The sequence below is a fragment of the Hypanus sabinus genome, chromosome 10 (genome assembly GCF_030144855.1).
Source record: "Hypanus sabinus isolate sHypSab1 chromosome 10, sHypSab1.hap1, whole genome shotgun sequence".
NCBI lineage: Eukaryota > Metazoa > Chordata > Chondrichthyes > Myliobatiformes > Dasyatidae > Hypanus > Hypanus sabinus.
In genome coordinates this window covers 41,297,548-41,321,023 of record NC_082715.1, presented here as the reverse complement: position 1 = coordinate 41,321,023, position 23,476 = coordinate 41,297,548, and the positions used below count along the sequence as shown (strand labels likewise).

The 23,476-nt window shown below is 38.5% G+C and overlaps 1 protein-coding gene across 9 annotated transcripts in view; it reads right to left on the bottom strand.

Moving 5' to 3' along the window:
* agbl5 (AGBL carboxypeptidase 5) overlaps window positions 1–23,476 on the bottom strand; it is a 129,099-nt gene that overhangs the window by 39,108 nt on the left and 66,515 nt on the right. For 6 of the 9 annotated variants that reach the window (XM_059981740.1, XM_059981743.1, XM_059981745.1 and 3 more), the window contains exon 13: window positions 3,753–3,868. In XM_059981740.1, coding sequence (XP_059837723.1) covers window positions 3,753–3,868 — 116 coding nt within the window. Of the gene's footprint in view, window positions 1–3,752; window positions 3,869–7,613; window positions 9,266–18,193; window positions 18,429–23,476 lie in introns of those variants that run through there. The other 3 variants (XM_059981746.1, XM_059981747.1, XM_059981748.1) reach the window with 3 other exon arrangements.

The window sequence follows — 23,476 nt, the reverse complement described above, 5'->3', positions numbered from 1 at the left end:
TTAGTAATAGCAACAACATTCACTTCTGCCTCCTGACATTCTCGAATTTCTGGCATACTTCTAGTGTCCTTCATAGTGAAGAATGATGCAAAACACTTAATAAGTTTCTCCCCCATTTCTTTATGCCCATTGCTACCTCTCCAGCATTACTTTCCAGCGGTCTGATATCTATTTGTCTCTTTTACTCTTTATATATTTGAAAAAACTTTTGGTATCCTCCTTTAAATCATTGACTAGTGTCCCTTCAGATTTCATCTTTTCTCTCCTTATGGCTTTTTAGTTGCCTTCTGTTGGATTTTAAAAGCTTGCCAATCCTCAATTTCCACTAATTTTTGCTTTTATGTTGTATTTGACTTCCCTTGTCAGTCACCCACAATGGAAGATGATGCCTCATCTTCCATTCAAACTACTATAATTCTTAACCTTTGGGATACATCTATCCTCAGCCTTTCAAATTGTCTCATAAAACTTGAGCCATTGTTGTTCTGCCATCAACCCTGCTGGTGTTCCCTTCCAATCAACTTTGGCCAGCTCCTTTCTCATGCCTCTGTAATTCCCTTTACTCCACTGTAATATTGATTCATCTGACTTTAGCTTCTCTCTCTCTCTCTCAAACTGCGGGGTGAATATCATATTATGAACACTGCTTCCCGAGAGGTCATTTACCTTAAAGCCCCTAATCACATTTGTTTCATTACACAACACCTAATCCAGAATTACCTTTCCCCTAGTGGGCTCAACCTTATGCTGCTCTAAAATCCACCTCATAGACATTCTACAAATTCCTTCCTCAGGATCCAGCTCCAACTTGACCTTCCCAATCTACCTGCATATTGAAATGCCCCATCAACCTTCACATAAGGTAAAAGAACCTTTGGGAACCAGTGATCACAATATGATTGTGTTCAACTTGAAATCTGACAGGGAGAAAGTAAAGTCTGATATAGCAGTATTTCAGTGGAGAAAGGGAAATTACAGTGGTAAGAGAGAGGAGCTGGCCAAAGTAAATTGGAAGCAGCTGCTGGCAGGGATGTCAACAGAGCAGCAATGGTGTGCGTTTCTGGTAAGCATGAGGTAGGTGCAGGACATGTGTATCCCAAAAGTGAAGAAATACTCAAATGGTAAAATAGTACAACCATGGCTGACAAGGGAAGTCAAAGCTATTGTGAAAGCAAAAGAAAGGGCATACAACAAAGCAAAAATTAGTGAGAAGATAGAGGATTGGGAAGTTTTTAAAAACCTACAAAGAGCAACTAAAAAAATCATTTGAAGGGAAAAGATGAAATTGAAAGCAAACTAGCAAATAAAGGTGTTTTAAATATGTTAAAAATAAGAGAAATAGAGTGAATATAAGTGTGCTTGAAAATGAGGTAGGAGCAATAATAACGGGGGACAAAGAGATGGCTCCTGAATTAAATAAGCATTTTGTATCAGTCTTCACTGTGGAAGACACTAGCAGTATGCCTGATTTTGTAGTGTGTGAAGGAAGAGGAGTGGATGCAGTTACTTTTACAAGAGAGAAGGTGTTCAAAAAGCTGAAAGACGTAAAGGTACATAAGTCACCCAGACCACATGAACTGCACCCTAGGGTTCTGAAAAAGGTAGCGTTAGAGATTGTGGTGGCATTAGAAATTGTCTTTCAAAAATTATTGGACTATGGCATGGTGCCAGAGGACTGGAAAATTATAAATGTCACTCCAATCTTTAAGAAAGGAGGAAGGCAGTAGAAAGGAAATTATAGACCAGTTAGCCTGACCTCAGTAGCTGGGAAGATGTTAGAGTCAATTGTTAAGGATGAGGTGATGGAGTACTTGGTGACAAAGGACAAGATAGTACAAAGTCAACATGGTTTCCTTCAGGGAAAATCCTGCCTGATGAACCTTTTGGAATGCTTTGAGGAGATTACACGTAGGATAGATAAAGGAAATGCAGCGGATGTTGTATATTTGGGCTTTCAGAAGGCTTTTGACAAGGTGCCACACGAGACTGCTTATCAAGTTACAGGGAAGTTACATGGTGTTACAGGGAAGTTACTAACATGGTTAGAGCATTGGCTGATTGGTAGGAGGCAGCGAGTGGGAATAAAAGGATCCTTTTCTGGTTGGCTGCCAGTGACTAGTGGTGTTCAGCAGGGGACCGTGTTGGGATCACTTCTTTTTGTGCCATATATGAGTGATTTAGATGATGAAAGAGATGGCTTTGTTGCCAAGTTTTCAGATGATGTGAAGATTGGTGGAGGGACAGGTACTGTTGAAGAAAGAAGTTAAATACAGAAGGACTTAGATTAGGAGAATGGGCAAGAAAGTGGCAAATGAAATACAATGTTGGAAAATGCATGGTCATGCACTTTGGCAGTAGAAATAAATGTGTAGACCATTTTCTAAACAGGGAGAAAATCCAGGAATCTGAGATGCAGAGGGACTTGGGAGTCCTTGTACAGAACACTCTGAAGGTTAACTTACAGGTTGAGTCGGTGGTGAGGAAGGTAAATGCCATATTAGCATTCATTTCAAGAGGTCTAGAATACAAGAGCAAGGATGTGATGCTGAAGCTTTATAAGGCACTGGCGAGGCCTCACCTTGACTATTGTGAACAGTTTTGGGCCCCTCATCTTAGAAAAGATGTGCTGGCATTGGAGAGGGTCCAGAGGAGGTTCACAAGGATGATTCCAGGAATAAAAGGGTTATCATACTAGCAGCGTTTGATGTCTCTAGGTCTATACTGCTGGAATTCAGAAGCATAAGGAGGGATCTTATTGAAACCTTTCTAATATTGAAAGGTCTAGACAGAGTAGATGTTGAAGGATGTTTCCCATGGTGGGAGAATCTAGAACAAGAGGGCATGGCCTCAGGATAGGGGGATGGCCTTTCAAAACAGATATGCGGAGAAATTTCTTTAGCCAAAGGGTGGCTAATTTGTGGAATTTGTTGCCACATACAGCTGTGAAGGCCAGGTCATTGGGTGTATTTAAGGCAGAGATTGCTAGGTTCTTGTTTGGATATGACATCAAAGGTTATGGGGAGAAGGCCGGGAACTGGGATTGAGGAGATTTTTTTTTTTTAAAAAAAGGTTCAGCCATTATTGAATGGCAGAAGAGACTTGATGGGCCAGATGGCCTAATTCTGCTCCTACGTCTTGTGGTCTTATAACATTGCCCTTTCTACATGCCTTTTCTATTTCCTGTTGTAATTTGTATTCCATATCCTTGCTACTGTTTAGAGGCCTGTATATAATTCACATCAGGGTCTTTTTACCCTTGCAGTTTCTTCATTCTACCCACAAGGATTCTACATCTTCCAATCCTATGTCATGTCTTTCTAAGGATTTGATTTATTTTTTTCCCCAACAGAGCCACACCACCCCCTTTATCTAACTGCTTGTCCTTTCAATATAAGGTGCATCCTTGGATATTAAGCTCCAGCTCTAGAAAATCTGCCCACAGGTGGTATTTAACCCAGTCAAGTGTGACATGTGCTTCTTGGTAGGTCAATGTTCATTGCACGACCTTAACAGTTTTCATAGTTCATAGCTCCTTGACAATGGCTGCACAAATTGAAAGGATGGTATAGAGGGCATTTGGCATGCTTGATCTAAAGTTTTAGTTAATAGTCCACAAATCTGGTCTACAAATATATTGGTAATCTAATTACTTTACTCAATTACAGTTGAAAGGCAGCAATTTAGTTTTGTATTTCAGAACTACTTTAGAACTGTTCTTCTTATTCATGACATTGAAATAAGTTGTTTTGTACCTGCACAATGCTTGTTCTTCCAGTAACTGTAATATTTTCCAATGTCTGAGCATGTTCTTTAATTTCCTGAGGAATGCCATTGTTAAATGCACCAGGCATGATCGTACCTTTGAACCCTAGAACGTTAATAATTGTAAATATAAGCATTCAGCACATCGTAAGTTTTATTAATTTTCACCACTCTGTTAAACAGAATTTCAATTGTCTTGATCATATATTTCCAAATTCAGATTACTATATTTCAGGAAATTAATTTGCTCCCAGTTCTTGCTGTTGCAACTCATTAAGTTCCATATATTCCAGATACTTTTACTATTTTCATCTGTACAAACACTCCAGCACATGTATAATATAGTTCATTCTTCAAAATAGGATGGTAATCTCAACGTTTTTCATTTCCAAACTGAGTAAGTTTCTAGCTATCTTAATGAGTTCTGTGATCTTATTTAAAGAACTCATAAAGATCAAAATAGTAATGGAAATGAACACCTATGTTGCCATGGAGATGGTTCATAGTCTTTTGCATAACATAATAATTGGTTCAGAGGAACACTCAGTAATGCCTGGAGTTTCTAGATTACCATGAGGGGAAAAAAGAGGGAAAAAAACAAGTTTATAGGGAAGATAAATGAGAATGTTACTAAAATTATTATTCTTGCACAATCATGTAGTGTTAAAATTTCAATATTATTTCTGAAATTTAATCAATACTATTAATGCTTCAGAATATTTCTGTTGGCATTGCTGTTTGGGTGTTTACTATTTTCCACAACCAATTGTATCAAAGGAACAAAGTACCTCTAAGTCTTCCTATAGAAGGAAAGTTACAAAGTACAGTGGATTCCAGTTAATTGGGCCAACAATTATTCAGGGCAGCCATGTATTTGGGACAATTCTTAAAGAACAAAAACTAATCAAGAAAATAGTCAGGGTTTTCTTCATTTATTTGGGACACTATGCTGCTCCACTGGGACAGGAAACTGTTGCCCAACAGTTTCTAACTAGCATCAGCATTGTGAAATTGTGTGGTCCTTAGACATTAAACCACGTGAACACTTTTTAAATATTCTCAGTTGCCTGTGCTTGTGTTCAAAAAGCAGTGACTTTTGTCACTGATGGCTGGTGGGAAATAAGCAGTAAAACAATTAACTGTTTTGCTCACTGTGGTTTCAAGCATTCAGTCTTGGAGATGTCAGAAACAGCTGGGAGTGAAAATGAAATGATTTTGTTGACTCAACAAGTTAGGCACTATGAAGAATTTGAAGGTGTTGACAATTGTCTTGAATGTTATAATGAAAATGAAAATTTGGAGGATATAATTACCGAAAGGCACTTCATTATCTGAACTAGGTGCCTTCAGATTTTGCTCATTTTTAGTCAATCAAAAAACAACACAGCAGTGTACACTAGATGAATTCCCCCATTGATAACTATTAGGAGCTAATACAGTTTTATAGTACTGTAGTGGTATTGGTAGTGTTCTAATTTGTTCTGTACTTCATTTAAGTAGTTTGTTACTCAGTTAAATGGTAGTTTATATTTTTATACTACAGTATTTTTAACCATTTCCATGAAACTTCGGTTAATTGAGACAGCCACTTCATTGGACCAAAATGTACTGGTCCTGATGTGACCCAATTAACCAGAATCCACTGTTTGTGAAATAGGAGCAAGTGTTAGCCACTTGGCCCCTTGGGCTCTTCCACCTGTCAAAGATAGATGGGAATGAACTTCTATATTTAGAATGTAAACTGACATTTAAATGAAGAAAGACTGAAGGAAAATAAATTTTGATAAGTTATTGATTCCTTCACACGTCCCCCACAAAAAAGTTTTCTACTTAGCATTATAGACTGGAAAAACAAATTACTTATGGCTTCTTAAGGGGGCTACTGTCATATACTTATCTTGTCATCTAAAAATGTACCTTTCCTTCCTCTTGTCCAGCAATCTATGTCTTTATCACTTTTCATCTGTCTTAAATTCCTACCAATTTTTCATCCCTCCCAAATAACCACACAAATGTTTTTTTATGCTTCTCTCTTCATTCTCCAAAGCAATTATTGGAATCTACACCCCTGCCTCTGCATCAGCAGTAAATAGCAATGGTGTTACTTAACTGTCTGCTCAATGTACGAAGTCACAAATGGGTCTCTCTTCCCTATATTTGAATATATTGCTTTCTTTAAATTCTCTTCTTGCTTTTAAAACAATTGTCATGAACCACTTATAGATGACTCATTTGCAACCCCTCCCCCATTTCCTGAGGTACCTTCTCCATCCATAATCATACATTTCCCTTCCCATTGACCTATGGCATTGCCTTGTGTATTAAGGGTCTCAGCCCAAAATATCATCATTTATTCCTCTTCATATATGCTGCTAAGTTCCTCCAGCATTTTGTGTTTTTCTCTTATTATTCAACCCCGACCCACCTTTCTCTCACCTGTTCCACCCATCACCTGCCAGTTTGTACTCCTTCCCCTCTCCCCACCTTTTATTCTGCTTTCTCTCCTCTTCTTTTCCAGTCTTGGATGAAAGATCTCAGTCAAAATGTCAACTGTTTATCCATCTCCATAGATGCCACCTGATCTGCTGAGTTCCTCCAGCAATTTGTGTGCTTACCTCTGGATTTCCAACATCTGCAGAATTTGTTGTGCCCACATTGCCTTGCTTCATTTCTTCCAGTATAACTCCTGGGCAAAACTCTCTCCCACAGATTACTTATATTTACAATTTTGGGCATTGCACAAAACAGGGCTTTGCTTCTCTTTTACTGGAATACCTCAGCAGATTATGTCTTCTTCAATCACCTGCTCATGCCCAGTTTTAGTGTCCTTATCCCCTGAAAACTTTTGTGGTCTCACACCCGATTGTTCTTCTTGATTGGCCCCTAAATTCACTCTCACGCTCAAGAAGTATGCACTGGAGTATATGTATCACAGACAACTATTTTAACCTCTCATATCTTGCTGGACTGTGTCAGATGTTATCCTCCACCTCTCATAATTCAAAATCATCAGAGAAAATTATGTGGTTGCAGCAATCCCATTTTTCAAACATATGCAGTCTGTTGGTGCAAAAACAACACCCTCCCTCCATCTCCTGTCAAGTGCTTTGCTTGCCCTTAAAATCTTCTGCTGCTGTTATTATCCTTTGCCCACAATCCTTATGGGAATCCTATTTCTTTACCATTGTAAATGGTTTCCTCTGTTCCCTTTGCTTTTAAAACTGTCATCACTCTCTCTAAAATGCGTATCCTAGAGCTCCTTGTCCTTGCTGATTGCTACATTTGATCCAATTTTCATTTGCCCTCAAATCTTTGAGAAAGGTGTAGCCTCCCATAAAAGAGTTTGTTTTTAAAAGCACATTTGTATCTCTTCTGTCAGTCATATGCCCCAGTACAGTAGCAAGGCAAACTGAATTGAAGGCACAGCAGTGGCTATGGTATATTAACTTGGAAAATCTGCATGGTTTCTGTGGTTCCAGTACTCCTTCTGTAACTTCAACTGCAGTCAAAAATAACCCGTTACATTTGTCGCTTCATTGTTGGTTAAGGCATTCAGTTTGCTGTATCAGAATAACAACTGATCTCAAGTGATTCTTAACCATCTTCCCTCTCACCCCACCACACCAAGATAACTGCTTTTAAAAGTATTTTCTTGACCTTTGGATTTTTCCATCTTATATAAGGGAAGATAAAATATAGCTGATAACAGAGGTAGGCAATAGAATTTTGTAAATCAATTCAATGTATTGGTATATTAGTGTTCTAAAAGGATCAAAACAAGTAAAAGTTATGCAACAAGAAACATACAGTAATAAATTATAATTTTATTTATACTTTGTTTTGTACCTGGACATAACTGACAAGACCAGCATCTACTGCTCATTCCAAATAGTTTAATTTTCAAAGGCATTTCTGAATCAACCATATTGCTGTGGGTCTGGAGCCTCATATAGGTCAAGTCTCAGATAAGACGACAGATTTCCTTCCATGTGGATATTTGTTAACTCATTTGAGTTTTATAACAATCCAGTAATACCTTCAGAATCAGATTTATCTCTGACATGCAGCAGCACAGCGCAAAACCAAAATCTACAAAATGCAAAGATAAATAGTACAAAAAAAGAATGGCAAAGTAGTGTTCACGGACCATCCAAAAATTTGATGGCAGAAGTGTACCTAAATCACTGAGTATGATCTTCAAGCTCCTGTATCTTCTACCTTATGGTAGTAAGGAAAAGAGGTCAAGTACCAGATGGTGAAAGTCCTTAATGATGGATGCCATGTTTTTGAAGCACATTATTGATGGCACGTTTTTGTTGTCAATGGTGCCCATGGTAGAATTAGCTGAGTCTGCAACCCTCTGCAGCTTCTTTCAATCCTGCCCATTCCAAATAGGGAGCCCCTATACCAGGCAGTGATGCAACTGGACACAATGCTCTCCATATACTTCTATAAAAATCTAAAGTGTTTCATGACATACAGTATCAAATCTCTTCAAACTCCTAATGAAGTAAAGCCACATTGGCCTGCTTTCTTCATGATTGCATTGATGTGTTGGGTTCTGGATAAATCTGATATGTTGATGCCAAGGAACTTGAAGTTGCTCATCCTTTCACTGTTACCCTTCAACGAAGACTGATGTGTTTTCTTTCTGACTTTCCTTTTCTGAAGTCAAGAATTAGTTCCTTGATTTTCCTGACGTGAGTGAGATTGTTGTTGTAAGGTCACCCAACCAGTCCATCTATCTCTCTCCTGTACACCACCTCATCATCATTGAGATTTTACCAACAACAGTTGTGTTATGAGCAAATTTATTGATGGCACTTAGCTACACCATCATGACTGCAGAGAGCACTGCAGTGGGCTAAGTATGCATCCTTGAGGTGCATGCGTGTTGATTGCCATTACCGATGTTATTACCGCTCTGCACTGATAGTGGTCTTCCAGTAAGAAAGTCAAGGACCCAGTTGCAGAAGGAGGTACAGAAACCCATGTTTAAAGCTTCTTTGTACGTACTGAAGGAATGATGGTGTTGAATGCCAAACTGTAACTGATAAACAGTAACTTGACATATTTCGTGTGGTTGCCTAGGTGTTCCAAAGCAGAGTGGAAAACCAGTGAGAACATATCCTCTGTAGACGTGTTGCGTATTGAAGCATGTCCAGTTCCTTGCTCAGGAAGGAATTGATTCTAGCCATAACCAACCACTTGAAACACTTCATCACAGTAAGCGTGAGTGCTTTTCGGTGATGATCACTGGGGCAACTCACCAGGTTCTTCTTAGGCACTGGTATGATCACTGCCTTTTTGAAGCAGGTGGGAACCTCAAACTGAAGCAGAGGGAAGTTGAAGATGTCTTTGATTACTCCAGCCAGTTGGTCAGCATAAGTTTTAAGTATCCAGCCAGGTACATTGTCAGGAGTGGATGCCTTGCGAGAGTTCACCCTCTTGAGGGATGTTCGGACATTGGTCTCTGAGAGTGAGATCCCACAGTCACCAGCTGCTGTAAAGATTTCCACAGGTGTAGTGTTATTTTCCTTTTCAAAGACCACAAGTATATACAACATATTGATGTAATTACAAAGACACAACTGTGGCTGTATTTCATTAGGATTTGAGGACACTTGGTATGTCACCAATGCTTCTTGCAAATTCCTACAGATATACCATAGAGAGCATTCTAATTGATTGCATCACCATCTGGTATGGAGGATTGGAAAATGCTGCAGAAGGCTGCAAGCTCAGGCAACTCCATCATGGGCATTAGAAACATTAAAAGCTGATGCTTAAAAAAGAAAAAAGGTGGAATGCATCATTAAGGGCCCTCATCAACCAGGACATGCCCTCTTCTCAATGCTACCATTGAGGAGATACAAGAAGCTGAAGACACACATTCAAAATATTGGGAACAACTTCACCACCACCAGATTTCTGAATGGACCATGAACCCAGGAACACTACCTCACTATTTATTTTTCTCTTTTTGCACTATGTAATTATTATATATCTGAAATTTATAATTTTTTAAACTATGTATTGCAAAGTACCACAGGCACAAAACATAATTCACAACACATTCAGAACTGCGTTTAGCTCTCACGATGGCTTTCTGTAGGATGTACCTGGTACCTGGCCCAAAACCTTGATTTTGGATCGCGGGTCTTAACCAGCACAGATCTAGGCCTCAGCAGACTGCTATTCTCCTGGTTCATTCAGAGCTTCGGGTTTGGGAAGATTTGGTCTTGATCAATACTAAGATTCCTTCTTTTAAAATAACTTAGATTATTAACTGCGTTTAAAGTTCATGGTGGAATCTGAATGAATGCCTCTAGATTCTTCGTCTAGACCTCTGGGCTACTTCCAAGGTAATTTAATCACTGTCCCTCCAGCACCTTAATCAAGGGCAATACCTAGTTAAAATTTTCCTTTCCTTCTTCACTGAAGAAAATTACTACTAACATTTAATAGAAAATATCAAAATTGTTACCCTATAATTCCTAAAAGATGAGGCATTTTACCTGAACAGTCCTTTCACTGTATATAAAGCATGAATATAAAATAAGTCTAACAATTTGTTCAGGAAATGCAAAACCAGAATTGTGCTTTTGTTTTCTTTCAAATATCCATGCCCCCAAATAATATGTATTAATTAATCTCAGTATTACACAAGTTTTGCGAAGTTATTGCTAAATGTTTGTAATTCAGAGAGACAGATGGTTAAAATACAACATATTCTCTACACTGAAACAACAGTAACAAGATCCACAAAGATTTATGCAACTCAAAGGCAGTATTAACAGACCTCCAGTTCAGATGTTCAAAGGGTTCAGAATCAAAGTCAGCCATGTGTATTATTGTATAAATATTGAAGTAAGCTGCCTGGGCTTCTCAGGCCTAGTAATACAAGTGCTAGGCTGCAACAAGCAAATGTTGACTGGAGAGCTTGTTTACAGCATAACTGGTCTCCTGCAGATTTTCAGGCTGCATTCTGCTACTGAAGTGAACCATCTTCAGAATATGATTTCAAAAGTGAAGAGAATACCAAAAACAAACACATCTGTGATTTAATGTGCACCAATGCTGATCAGGTATGAACATTACTAAAATGATAAATAACATTATCAAAAAAGTGTTTTCCAACATTTGTTTGCTTGGAATAAAATATAAACTATGTTTATCCTTTCTGGTATCTGAAAGGGTATGTGGTCATTATATTTTCATTGATGAAAAGCTAACTCATGGCAGAAACTAGCATAGCAGACAAAGCAAAACTAATCATATTTTGTCATTGAAATGACATAACATGCTATGCTGCAAAAGCTTATTAAAAATCTAATGTTTATGGCATATTACAATTACCAAGCAAGCTCCAATAGAATTGTAAATATTCTATTGAATTGCACTTGCTACCAAAAGCTTACTATTTGAACAGTTAATTTTCTTGATAAACATCTTCAATGTATGTTTTTAATTCCATTAACCTGATTTTCAATTACAATGATGCATTTACCATCAACCCCCCAAAATTAATCAGTAAATTTCAAGACCTCAGCCTCAATAGCTCCTTCTGCAACTCCATCCTCAATTTAATCACTTGCAAATCCCAGTCAGTTTAGATTGGCAACAACATCCCCTCCAGAATCACAATCAAGGTGCATTTATGCCATTATTCAGGATGTTCTTTTGATGATTTTGACTTGATTCTGCACAGGTTTTAGATTCTGGTTATTTATCCTCTCCGTTGAAGTTTCAGAAAATAACACCCTCGACTTTGGCTTACTGTTTACCACAGCATATTTAAAATTCTAACTCTTGAATGCCTAGGTATTCAAGTATTGCAAGTATTAGCTTTAACCTTCTTTCAAGCTTCTAACAGAATACCCTCAGCTCAACACACACAAAATGCTGGTGGAACACAGCAGGCCAGGTAGCATCTACAAGGAGAAGCATTGTCGACATTTCGGGCCGAGACCCTTCGTCAGGACTAACTGAAGGGAAAGATACTAAGAGATTTTAAAGTAGTGGGAGGAGGGGGAAATGCAAAATGATAGGAGAAGACCGGAGGGGTGGGATGAAGCTAAGAGCTGGAAAGGTGATTGGCGAAAGTGATACAGAGCTGTAGAAGGGAAAGGATCATGGGACAGGAGGCCTCAGGAGAAAGAAAGGGGGGGGGGGAGAGCACCAGAGGGAGATGGAGAACAGGCAGAGTAATGGGGGGAGGGAGAGGGAGGGAGAGGGAGGGAGAGGGAGGGAGAGGGAGGGAGAGGGAGGGAGAGGGAGGGAGAGGGGGGGAGAGGGGGGGAGAGGGGGGGAGAGGGGGGGAGAGGGGGGGAGAGGGGGGGAGAGGGGGGGAGAGGGGGGGAGAGGGGGGGAGAGAGGGGGAGAGAGGGGGAGAGAGGGGGAGAGAGGGGGAGAGAGGGGGAGAGAGGGGGAGAGAGGGGGAGAGAGGGGGAGAGAGGGGGAGGGGGAGAGGGGGAGACGGGGAGATGGGGGAGACGGGGAGATGGGGGAGACGGGGAGAGAGGGAGAGAGGGAGAGAGGGAGAGAGGGAGAGAGGGAGAGAGAGAGAGAGGGAGAGAGAGAGGGAGAGGGAGAGAGAGAGAAAAAAAAACAAACAATTAAATAAGTCAGGGATGAGGTAAGAAGGGGAGGAGGGACATTAACAGAAGTTAGAGAAGCCAATGTTCCTGCCATCAGGTTGGAGGCTACTCAGCCGGCATATAAGGTGCTGTTCCTCCAACCTGAATGTGGCTTCATCTTGACAGTAGAGGAGGCCATAGATAGACATATCAGAATGGGAATGGAATGTGGAATTAAAATGTGTGGCCACTGGGAGATCCTGCTTTCTCTGGTGGACTGAGCGTAGGTGTTCAGCGAAACGGTCTCCCAGACTGCGCCGGGTCTCACCAATATATAAAAGACCGTACCAGGAGCACCGGACGCAGTATACCACACCTGCTGTCTCACAGGTGAAGTGTCGCCTCATCTGGAAGGACTGTCTGGGGCCCTGAATGGTGGTGAGGGAGGAAGTGTAAAGGCAGGTGTAGCACTTGTTCCGCCTACGAGGATAAGTACCAGGAGGCAGATCGGTGGGAAGGGATGGAGTGAGCGAGTGGACAAGGGAGTTGCATAGGGAGCAATCCCTGTGGAAAGCAGAAGGGGGGGGGGGGGAGAGAACGATGTGCTTGGTAGTGGAATCCTGTTGGAGGTGGCGGAAGTTACAGAGAATAACATGTTGGACCTGGCGGCTGGTGGGGTGATAGGCCAATCACCTTTCCAGCTCTTAGCTTCATCCCACCCCCTCCGGTCTTCTCCTATTATTTTCTTTTCCCCCTCCCCCCACTACTTCCAAATCTCTTAGTATCTTTCCCTTCAGTTAGTCCTGACGAAGGGTTTCGGCCCGAAACGTCGACAGTGCTTCTTATAGATGCTGCCTGGCCTGCTGTGTTCCACCAGCATTTTGTCTGTGTTGTTTGAATTTCCAGCATCTGCAGATTTCCTCGTGTTTACCCTCAGCTCAAACTTATTTAACTATTTTTATCTGTCCTTAAAAACATAGCACAAACTTTTTATTTGCTCCAATGTTTTTGTGCTTAACTTTCTCATAAGAATGGAATAAATAAAGAGCATGTTTTAAAAAAATGAATATTGCCGCAACAATCAATTTCAAAAATAAATTCCAGGTTATATGAAAGTCATAACATAATCTATTTCAAACTATCAGTTGTACTCTGTTGTAATAGGTGAAGTTCTCTAACTGTATTTGGCAAAAGACCATTACATCCAATTTTCCTTTTAAATGCAAATTTAACAGTGTACTTTAAAAAAACTCATATACATATTTAAAATCAGTTTAATGGACATTTATCATAAAGACCACATGGAAAAGGTCAAAAACCACAACTCATCGAAGCAACTGTTCTAAACATGGCTTCTTTCAAGGATGGAACAGGAGAAATAGGTTACTCACTGCTGAAATGGAATGGGTCCAACAGCTTGCATTTTAGTGGCATTGCTAATGTCAACTTTCATCACTTTGTATTTCATGTACACCAATAACTGCATTTGACACTTTAACAAGAGGAAGTCAAGATCTATTTATTACCTAAATGGGAAATGATAGGAAATTGTAGAGTGTTTTCCACAGTAATACATACAAAATGCTGAGGGAACTCAACAAGTCGGGCAGCATCTGTGAAAAAGGGTAAACAGTCAATGTTTTGGGCCAAGACCTTTCATCAGGACTGAGAAGAAAGAGAGAAGATCCCAGAATAAAAAGGTGGGGGGGGGAGGGAAAGAGGCCAGCTGGAAGGTGATAGGTAAAACCAGGTGGATGGGAAAGGTCAAAGGCTTGAGAAGAAAGAATCTGACAGTATAGGAGAGTGGACAATAGGAGAAAGGGAAGGAGGAAGTGACCCGGGGAAGTAATAGGCAGGTAAGAAGTGAAAGATCAGAGTGGGGAATGATGGGGGGAGGTCAGTGGAATTTGTTCACCAGGAAGAGAAATTGATATTTATATCATCAGGTTGGATGGTACCCAGACAGAATACAAGGTGTTGCTCCTCCCCCCTGAGGATGGCCTCATCTTGACACAAGAGGAGGCCACAGATCGACACGCTGTAACAGGAATGGGAATCAGATTAAAATGTTGGCCAATAGGATGTCCCACTTGTGGTGGATGGTGTGGAGGTGCTCAATGAAACAGTCTTCCAATTTACGATGGGTCTCACCGATGTTGGGGCTGCCACATCGGAAGCATTAGACAAATAGATGAGTCAACTATTCGCAGGTGAAGTGTTGCCTCAACTGGAAGAACTGTTTGGGACTCTAAATTGTGTTTTCCACAATTTGCTGAAACATCAGATAGAGTGGTATGACCATTAATTTTTGACCATTTTATTGAACCATCATTCAATAAAATGATGACTGGTTTAAACTTTGGCCTCAACTACACGTTCCTTTCTGATGAAGGTGTAACACCTGGGCTTAAAGTCACAGGGAAAGGCATGATCATTAGTCTTAAGACACATTGGGATGCAGGTTTCAGCCCACAACATCATGGATGTCTCTGGGCTGTATTAATTGGATTTCTGAAGAATGAGGGATGATCTCATTGAAACATAATGTATGTTGAAAGACCTCAGTTGAGTGGATGTGGAGAAGATATTTGCCATGGTGGGAGAATCTAGGGCCGAGGACACAATCTCAGAATAGAGAAGTGTCTTTTAGGTCAGAAATAGGAAGGAATTTCTTTAGCCCAAGAGTGGTGAATCTGTGGAATTTGTTGCCACAGGCCAAATCTTTACATATATTTAAGGTAGAGATTGATAGATTCTTGATTGGTCAGGGCATGAAGGAATATGGGGAAAAGGCAGCAGATTGTAAAAGATGATGAGAAGTATTGATTGTGTGGATAGTCAGAAGCTTTTTCCCAGGGCTGAAATGGCTAACACAAGAGGGCACAGTTTTAAGGTGCTTGGATGTAGGTAAAGAGGAGACGTCAGAGGTAAGTTAGTTAGTATTTTTTTAAATGCAGAGAGTGGTGAGTAATTGGAATGGGCTGCCGGCAATGGTGATGGAGGCAGATACGATAGGGTCTTTTAAGAGACACCTGGATAGGTATATGGAGCTTAGAAAAATAGAGGGCTATGGATATCCCTAGGTAATTTCTATAGTAGGGACATTTTCGGCACAGCTTTGTGGGCCGAAGGGCCTGTACTGTGCTGCAGGCTTTCTATGCTTCTGTTTCTATTGGGACTGAGAAGAAAAATGGAGCAGTCATGATGAAATGCTAGATCAGCTTCAATGGGTCAAATGGCTTAATTCTGCTCCAATGTCTTATGGTCTCAAGGAGGAATTAAGGGTAAAATACTGTATTTAAGATTAGAATGGATGCAGCAGCCAGTTCACAGTAGCCGCAAAAGACGACATAGAAATACTAGTTAATTTGATTTTCTAAATCAGTGTTACACAAGCAGATTTTTATAAGTTTGCACTAATTGTAAATGAAATATTATTTGACAACATTTAAGGATAGTTGTTAAGTGTATAATTTTGATGTCCTGTTAATAATATTACAAATTAATAGGAAAAACAAAGCACTTCATCATTAAAAAAAAAGGGATTGTTTTCACTTTTGGGGGTGACAGACAGCTGGTGGTATCAAACTGGCTGTAAATTAAACACCCAATCAAGTTTTCCTTTCTCAAGTACTCATCAAGCAGCTGACTTACATCACCAATTTAATGCCAGTGCTGAACATTGAAATCATTCCCAATGTTTCCTGATGAGATATTAGGCCATTTTATTATAGAAACTGAGAGATAATCAATTTCATGAAATTAGATTGCAAACAGATTTTGCCATCTAGCATAACAGCACTGTGTGTACTCAACACCTTCCTTGGCTAAATAAAAATGTTCAAATCCCACAACTTGTGGTAGTTATTACATTTAAAGTGGTAAAGAGGTGAAATGAAAGCTTATTTGCCCAACTCAGAGACAAATTGATTCTTATTTGGGGGTTGAAGGTGCATAACATATAACAGAGGACCAGAACAGCAATTCACTTGTGAACCAGTACAGCCAGATCAGATAGGATTGGCTTAAAAAAAACCTGTGCAAGGAGGAAATGATTAAGTCTTTGTAAAGCCTGTCTTGGTTCAAATATTTCACATATAGTTGGCTTACACTGTTCACCTCACTGGAACGCTGCAATTGGCCTTCCACTGATGGAAAAATGACCAAAGCAGCAAGTTCTATGACAGTAACACATACAAAATAGGTTTTCATTACATTATTAAATAGAACAGCACAGCAGATCAAAAAGGATAATGTCCTCTTACCAGAATGACCAGTGATGTTAACGCCAAGAATTCTACTGAAAACCAGAGTTTCCAATTTCAATTCAACATTCAATGTAGTTTCTATTACAAGTCGCCAGTGTCCCTTTGCTTCCAATACGTTCACAGGTTTTGTAAAATACTGCATTCTTATTTTCGTATCCTCTCCACGTGAAAAAAAATTCATAAGACGATGCTCTGATGACATCACCATCAAGGCCTGTGGGTATCCAAGTCCACTGGAATGATGATTGCTCTGAAGCTGAATCTTAAAAATGTAGTGCTCCTACCAATAAATTTTAACAAACTCAAGTGCCAAATCAAATCAGGTTCCTAATCAGTGGGATTTATGTGACTTATTACATAGCCAGTTAAACTAATCTGACCTTTCTCCAAAGACCAACTCCATTACACAAAGTAGTGAGAAAAGCAGTTTATATCATAGTACACAGTACAGACACTTCGACCCAAGAAATTGTGCCGACCTTTTAACCTACTCCAAGATCAATCTAACACTTCCTTCCCATGCAGTCTTCTATTTTTCTTTTATCCACATGCCCATGAGTGTTAAAACCTACTGAAAGATCACGCTTACCCTTACCTCACGCAACCCTCCATTTTTCTATCAACCATGTGCCTATCCAAGAATTTCATAAATGTCCCTAATTAATCTGCTTCCATTGCAACTCCCCTTAGGGCATTTCATGCACCCATCATTCTGTGTAAAAAAAAAAGTACCCCTCACATCCTCCCTATACTTCTCTCCAATCACCTTAAAATTTTGTACCTTCATATCAACCATTTACACCCTGGAAAAAAGTTTTATGATGAGATCTATGCCTCTTATCTTTTGTACAATTATATCAAGACAGCTCTCAACCTTCTTCACTCAAAAGAGAAAAGTACTAGTTCGCTCAACCTGTCCTCATAAGACATGCCATAAACAGTATGGTATATACTGTGAAACATAAGACATTGTACACAAGACATATCCTATCATATACACATAATAAAACTATTTCTGGCATGGGCAAAGTAGTATTCAGGTTAACGTCCACCTTTAACTAAAAATAGATCAGTGCATAAACTGGCTTTGGACCTATATAAAAGAAAAACATTTAAAATCCAGATGCTGGAAATCTGGAAATCTAAAATAAGAACAGAAAATACTGGAAATACTCAGCAGATTGGACTACATCTATATGAAGAGATGAATTGTTAACTCTCTGTTCCCAAGATGCTAAGTATTTCTAGTGGTTTACGTTCTTATTGTAATTTATACACATTGGTTATTATGTGTGCACGCATGATCTCATTGAAAAAAGGAACAATACAAGAGAAAATATTTTTGAAAACATATAAATAAAGTTTATTTACCAAAAACACACATATGAAAAAACTGCACAAACTCCACAAGAATAACAAAATTATTGAAGGATATTTAAATTACAGAGATATGAAACTGTCAATTATTCATAGGAGTATCAATATATTCTAAAAGGTATCAAATACAATCAATTAGACACTAAGGATAATTTACAAACTTTAACACATACAAAAAAATCCTTGCTTGCTTTGGTACTTGTGCTATTAGAAATGTTGGACTTATTTCATACAATAGAGCACAAACCTTGTGCACCTTCACCTTTCCTCTAAGCAGGAATAAATTATTCATTTTCAGATGACCATTTTCATGTTTCAGAAAGAATGTTGTGCTATTTTATATCTTGCTCATTTCTGAATTTTTCTTACCTTACCTCATGTCATAAAATATTCTGCAATTTCATCCCCATATCCTCTGCCCCTCAACAGGATATTTCATATTCTAACATACGAAGAAAATAAAAGAAATAAAGCATTGGTTGCACTGTAAGTCTCAAAAAAGTTCTGTGCAAAACTACAACAGTAAAACACAATCTAAAACTACTTCCAATATAAAAGACAATTTTATTTTTAAAAAATGCAAATTCAATTCCGAAAAGTACTAAAACTTGTTCAGCACTATTGGTTCAATTCTAAATTATTCAAAACCATCTACTGTAGAATCAGATAAATGCTAATGGAAAATCAGACTACTGCAAAATTGTTTGTCAATTTACAACTTTTTGGATGTTTTCAAACCCAGACTATTATAGGAAATGCACTGAACAGAGGCAAACACTTCAATGAGGATAGGGAGTGTGAAATGCTTTAACTCCACACTTTACTCACTGCTGTGTTGTAAATCAAGCTGTGCCACTGAGAAAAAACTTAACTGCCGCAAAAACAAAAGCACCAATATTTACATACAGACTGTCACCTGCGGAAGGTGTTTACGATATGCAGCTTTAAGCCATAAAGGCCAGAAGTTGGACATTGGTTATTAAGTTATTAAGTTACCACAATCAACTCACTAAATGAATTTAGAAAGTTCTGAAGCCTTGCACAAATTTCCATCTCAGGTGCATTACCTATAGACAAGTACTTAGTTTTCACAACAATTATACTGCACATCTCAAACACTCTGACAGCAAACCAATGCATCTTTAAATATCAGAAATATCACAAATCCTATCTGATATCCAGCCGTGAAAGATAAATGTTAAAAAAGGCAAATCTAGTAAGCCACCAAATCAGTTTTCAAACAGTTCTGAATACATTTATAAGCCTGCATCTTTTATATGACAAAGTCAATAAAATTATTCTGATGAAATTTTCACAGCTGAGCAAATGATCCCTCCAGGTAATTACATCAAACATAAACAAAACAAGAAGTTACTTGAAATGAGCCTCAACTTGTCATTTTAGCATAAGACATCTTACATGTAGATGAGCAATAAAACTGGCTAGCTGATATATATTTAATGTAATGAAACAAAGTTTACTTGGTTAACCAGAAAAACAGACTCTATTGAAGGAACTCAAATTACAATTGCATCAGCAGCTCCAGTTCGAGATCCAGTTTTCTTTTGTTTTCAGGATATTACCAAGAACAACATTTTAGCCATACTACAAAAACCAAAATGGTCTCAAAATTATATTAACAAAATTCAGTGCCCACTGCCAAATATCATCACATAACCATTAGCGAATAACCAGGAATGTTACTGCTAAAACTTCTCCAATGTCACGTATTATAACGTTCTGTGAATGTCGAAATGGTGAGGAATGGAAATTTGTAGAAAGAAGAACAATAAGAAGTAAAAGATAAATCCTCATTTCCATTGAAATGTATGCTTTCATACTTCAGAAAAACAAATAGAATTCAGGTCACTTAGATCCTTTCTTCAAATAACTTCATACATTACCCAGTATCAAACTACTGTCAAGTATTAGAGGTACAAAAGATAGGGGTGGACTCTAAAGTGCTTTTGCAATCACAATTGACTTCATTAGCAAGATACCAAATTTCAGTGTACAATTTTCATCAATACAATTTTACACCAGAATCTGTTTTACTGTATCAATTCAAACAAGGAATTATGAATAAATATGCACTAACATTCATAACATTCATCACAGTTATAAGCACGTAGGGAAATAGTTTCCATGTCAGTTGTTTCAATTCTTGCCTAAGATTTTCCACATTCCATCTAATAACACACATGCAACCATATTCATAATCAACATTATAATTCACCAATCTGGCATCCTTCACTTCCCTAATAGGTTAGAAAATATGATTCATTTCATAACCAATTATCTTCATAGAAAGCAAATAGTATTTTAATATAAGGTGCAATGTGACAAAATGAAGTTTTTAAATTAATAATGGGTTGACTTCTAATAATTAAAATCAACAATAAACAAACTTAAATGGTAACTTGCCTTCAAAAGAAAGTAGCCATTTTGATTTCTTCATCTCAGTCACGAATTGCTTTAATGAAGTAAATGTTTTTACATTGTAGTGCATTTGCCATTTAAATTTGCCCTTAAGGCAATATTTCGTTCTTACTTTGTTTACTGAGTATACTTTTACTACAACTTTATTCTAAATCAGTGAAACAAATAATGGATATTACTGCCTTGGGTGGAATAAATAAATTTAGATATGCATATTCAGATCTATTGCTAGAAGATAAATGAGTAAGATTGGGTCTTTATTCAAAAATCATGCACACATGAATATAATGCGGCACAAGAAAAGAAAGGATCACTTAATCAGTTCACGCAATTAATCTCCATGATGAAAATTTTAAATTGCCCTTGAGTTTTATTCACTCTTCTTAATAGAACTGGAAGGAATAGAGTGTGATCACTTGACTTATTCTTACACACTAATCAAACTTTGATAGAACTTCACTGGAGTTAGATACATAGATCTTCTTCAGGACTTCTTCAGGTTAATTCCTCGGATGTCCGGACTGTCTTACTCAGAGAGGTTGGAGAGACTGGGCTTGTACACACTGGAATTAAGGAGATTGAGAGGGGATCTGATTGCAACATATAAGATTATTAAGGGATTGGACAAGATAGAGGCAGGAAATATGTTCCAGATGCTGGGAGAGTCCAGTACCCGAGGGCATGGTTTGAGAATAAGGGGTAGGCCATTTAGGACAGAGTTAAGGAAAAACTTCTTCTCCCAGAGAGTTGTGGGGGTGTGGAATGCACTGCCTCAGAAGGCAGTGGAGGCCAATTCTCTGGATGTTTTCAAGAAGGAGCTAGATAGGTATCTTATGGATAGGGGAATCAAGGGATATGGGGACAAGGCAGGAACCGGGTATTTTTAGTAGATGATCAGCCATGATCTCAGAATGGCGGTGGAGGCTCGAGGAGCCGAATGGTCTACTTCTGCACCTATTGTCTATCTACTTTTAAAAGACTGTGCTTGATATTTTGTTTAAAGTTGTAATCTTTAACTGCAATAAAATTGCTTACAATCTCTAATCATCATCTTCAATCTCAAAAGACAATATGCCCTCAACTTGTGTTATCTCCATAATAGACAAAGATATGTAAATTAAGATGCTCAATTTCCACGTAGCATAAATCTGGAGGCTCTCAAATTGAGGTACAGGTTGAGCACCCCTTTTCCGAAATGCCTGGGGCCAGAAGTGCTTCCATCTTTATAACCAAAAACCTTGGGGATGTGACCCAAGTCTAAATTTGAAATACAGTTACATTACATATGCAGCTTCTACATATACCCTGAAGGTAGTTTTATGTAACATTTTTAATAGCTATCACTACCTCGGCAGTCAGTGGCTGTTTGACATCGCCATCCTCCCCAACATTGAAAGTTTGTGCTTTGTCTTTGTCTTATACTTGTTCATTACACATACGCTATGTACTGATGAAGCTGTTCAGCATGTTAGATTTTCATCGGTGATAATCCTGGCCATTTAACATCATGCCTCATCTGAAATTTCTGTAACCAGCCTACTGAGTACTCAGAATTACCTTCAATATTCAGTTTGTCATGAAAGATCTTTGCTTATTTCATGATCAGCATACACTTAAGTGGTATATGTACACCAACACTGGCGAATCCACTCTTACAGTACATGTTTGAGATCTTTATATCTTTTTTGTGCAGTGTTTATTCAATTTTTCATTAATTTCTGTTCATTAGACACGTGCAGAGACTGCATTAGATATGCAGAGACTTGCACATCACCTGTGAACCTTCCCAGCACCTTGTGGAATCTTCCTTTGGTGAAGCTCAAAAAAATTTTGGATTTCAGAGTTGTTTGGATTTTGGAATTTCGAATAAGGGGCGCTCAACCTGTATATGATATTCCAATACATTGATGGACAGTGGTCACAAGCATTTATGCCTGATACTGAAATTCCATCTCTGGATTCAAAAGCTGCAATCCAGAGCCACAGGAGTTTGAAGAAACACTGTGCCAGTTGGGAAATACAATTGCCTTTGCTGCTATAACTGAAGTTTTATGGAATTTTACATCACACTTTTTTTTACTTAAAACTATTGCAAGCTAAACAAACGTTCTTGAAAAAAATGTCTACTTTTTTGAATGTCTGAACTTTGCCAGCAAACAGCAAAAGGATTCAATCTCCTTTTAAACTGGGCTCCACAACAACTCGTAATGACACTGAAGTTTTGTATGGGTTTCAAACCAAATCTCAGGGGAGTGAGTGTGTGTGTGTGTGAGTGTGTGAGTGTGTGAGTGTGTGAGTGTGTGAGTGTGTGAGTGTGTGAGTGTGTGAGTGTGTGAGTGTGTGAGTGTGTGAGTGTGTGTGTGTGTGAGTGTGTGAGTGTGTGTGTGTGTGTGTGTGTGTGTGGTGTGTGTGTTTGTGTGGTGTGTGTGTGTAGGACACTAATATACATACAAGGTAGAATCATGGAAAATATAAAATAGCTGTGCAGTATTGCTCAGTGTAACAACAAATTTCAATAGGTGCACACATCAGTTTGCTACTTTGAATGTCATAGTATTCAAAACTTGTTTAAATGGGTAGATTTACACAAACGATATCTAAAATAACCTTTTAATATTGGTACATCAAATTCAAAAAGTGGATGCTCATGCACCTAGAAATTTAAAAGTAGGCCTTAAAACAGGCAATTTAAATTCTTAGACGATTAATTTTAAAATTTCAGTTGTATTAAACATAAAACAATATAGATATGATCAATTATTTATAGTTCTTATGCATGCTATCTACAGATATGCACAAAAGTATGAACAACAATCTCAATCTCATCTGACTTGTTCGGTATCACAATGAAGGTCAGATAATTTCAATTTATTGACTGCAGGAAGGTCCTGGCTTATACTCCTCACATCCTCAACTCTGAAAGTCAGTCAAATAAGAAATAACCTGCTTTTAACTAGAACTGTTTATCGCCTCAGGATGTGTCAATATACTCTGTAGCCAAGTCATTTTGAAGCACAAGAAAAGGTGCACACACATTTGATTTGTAAACAT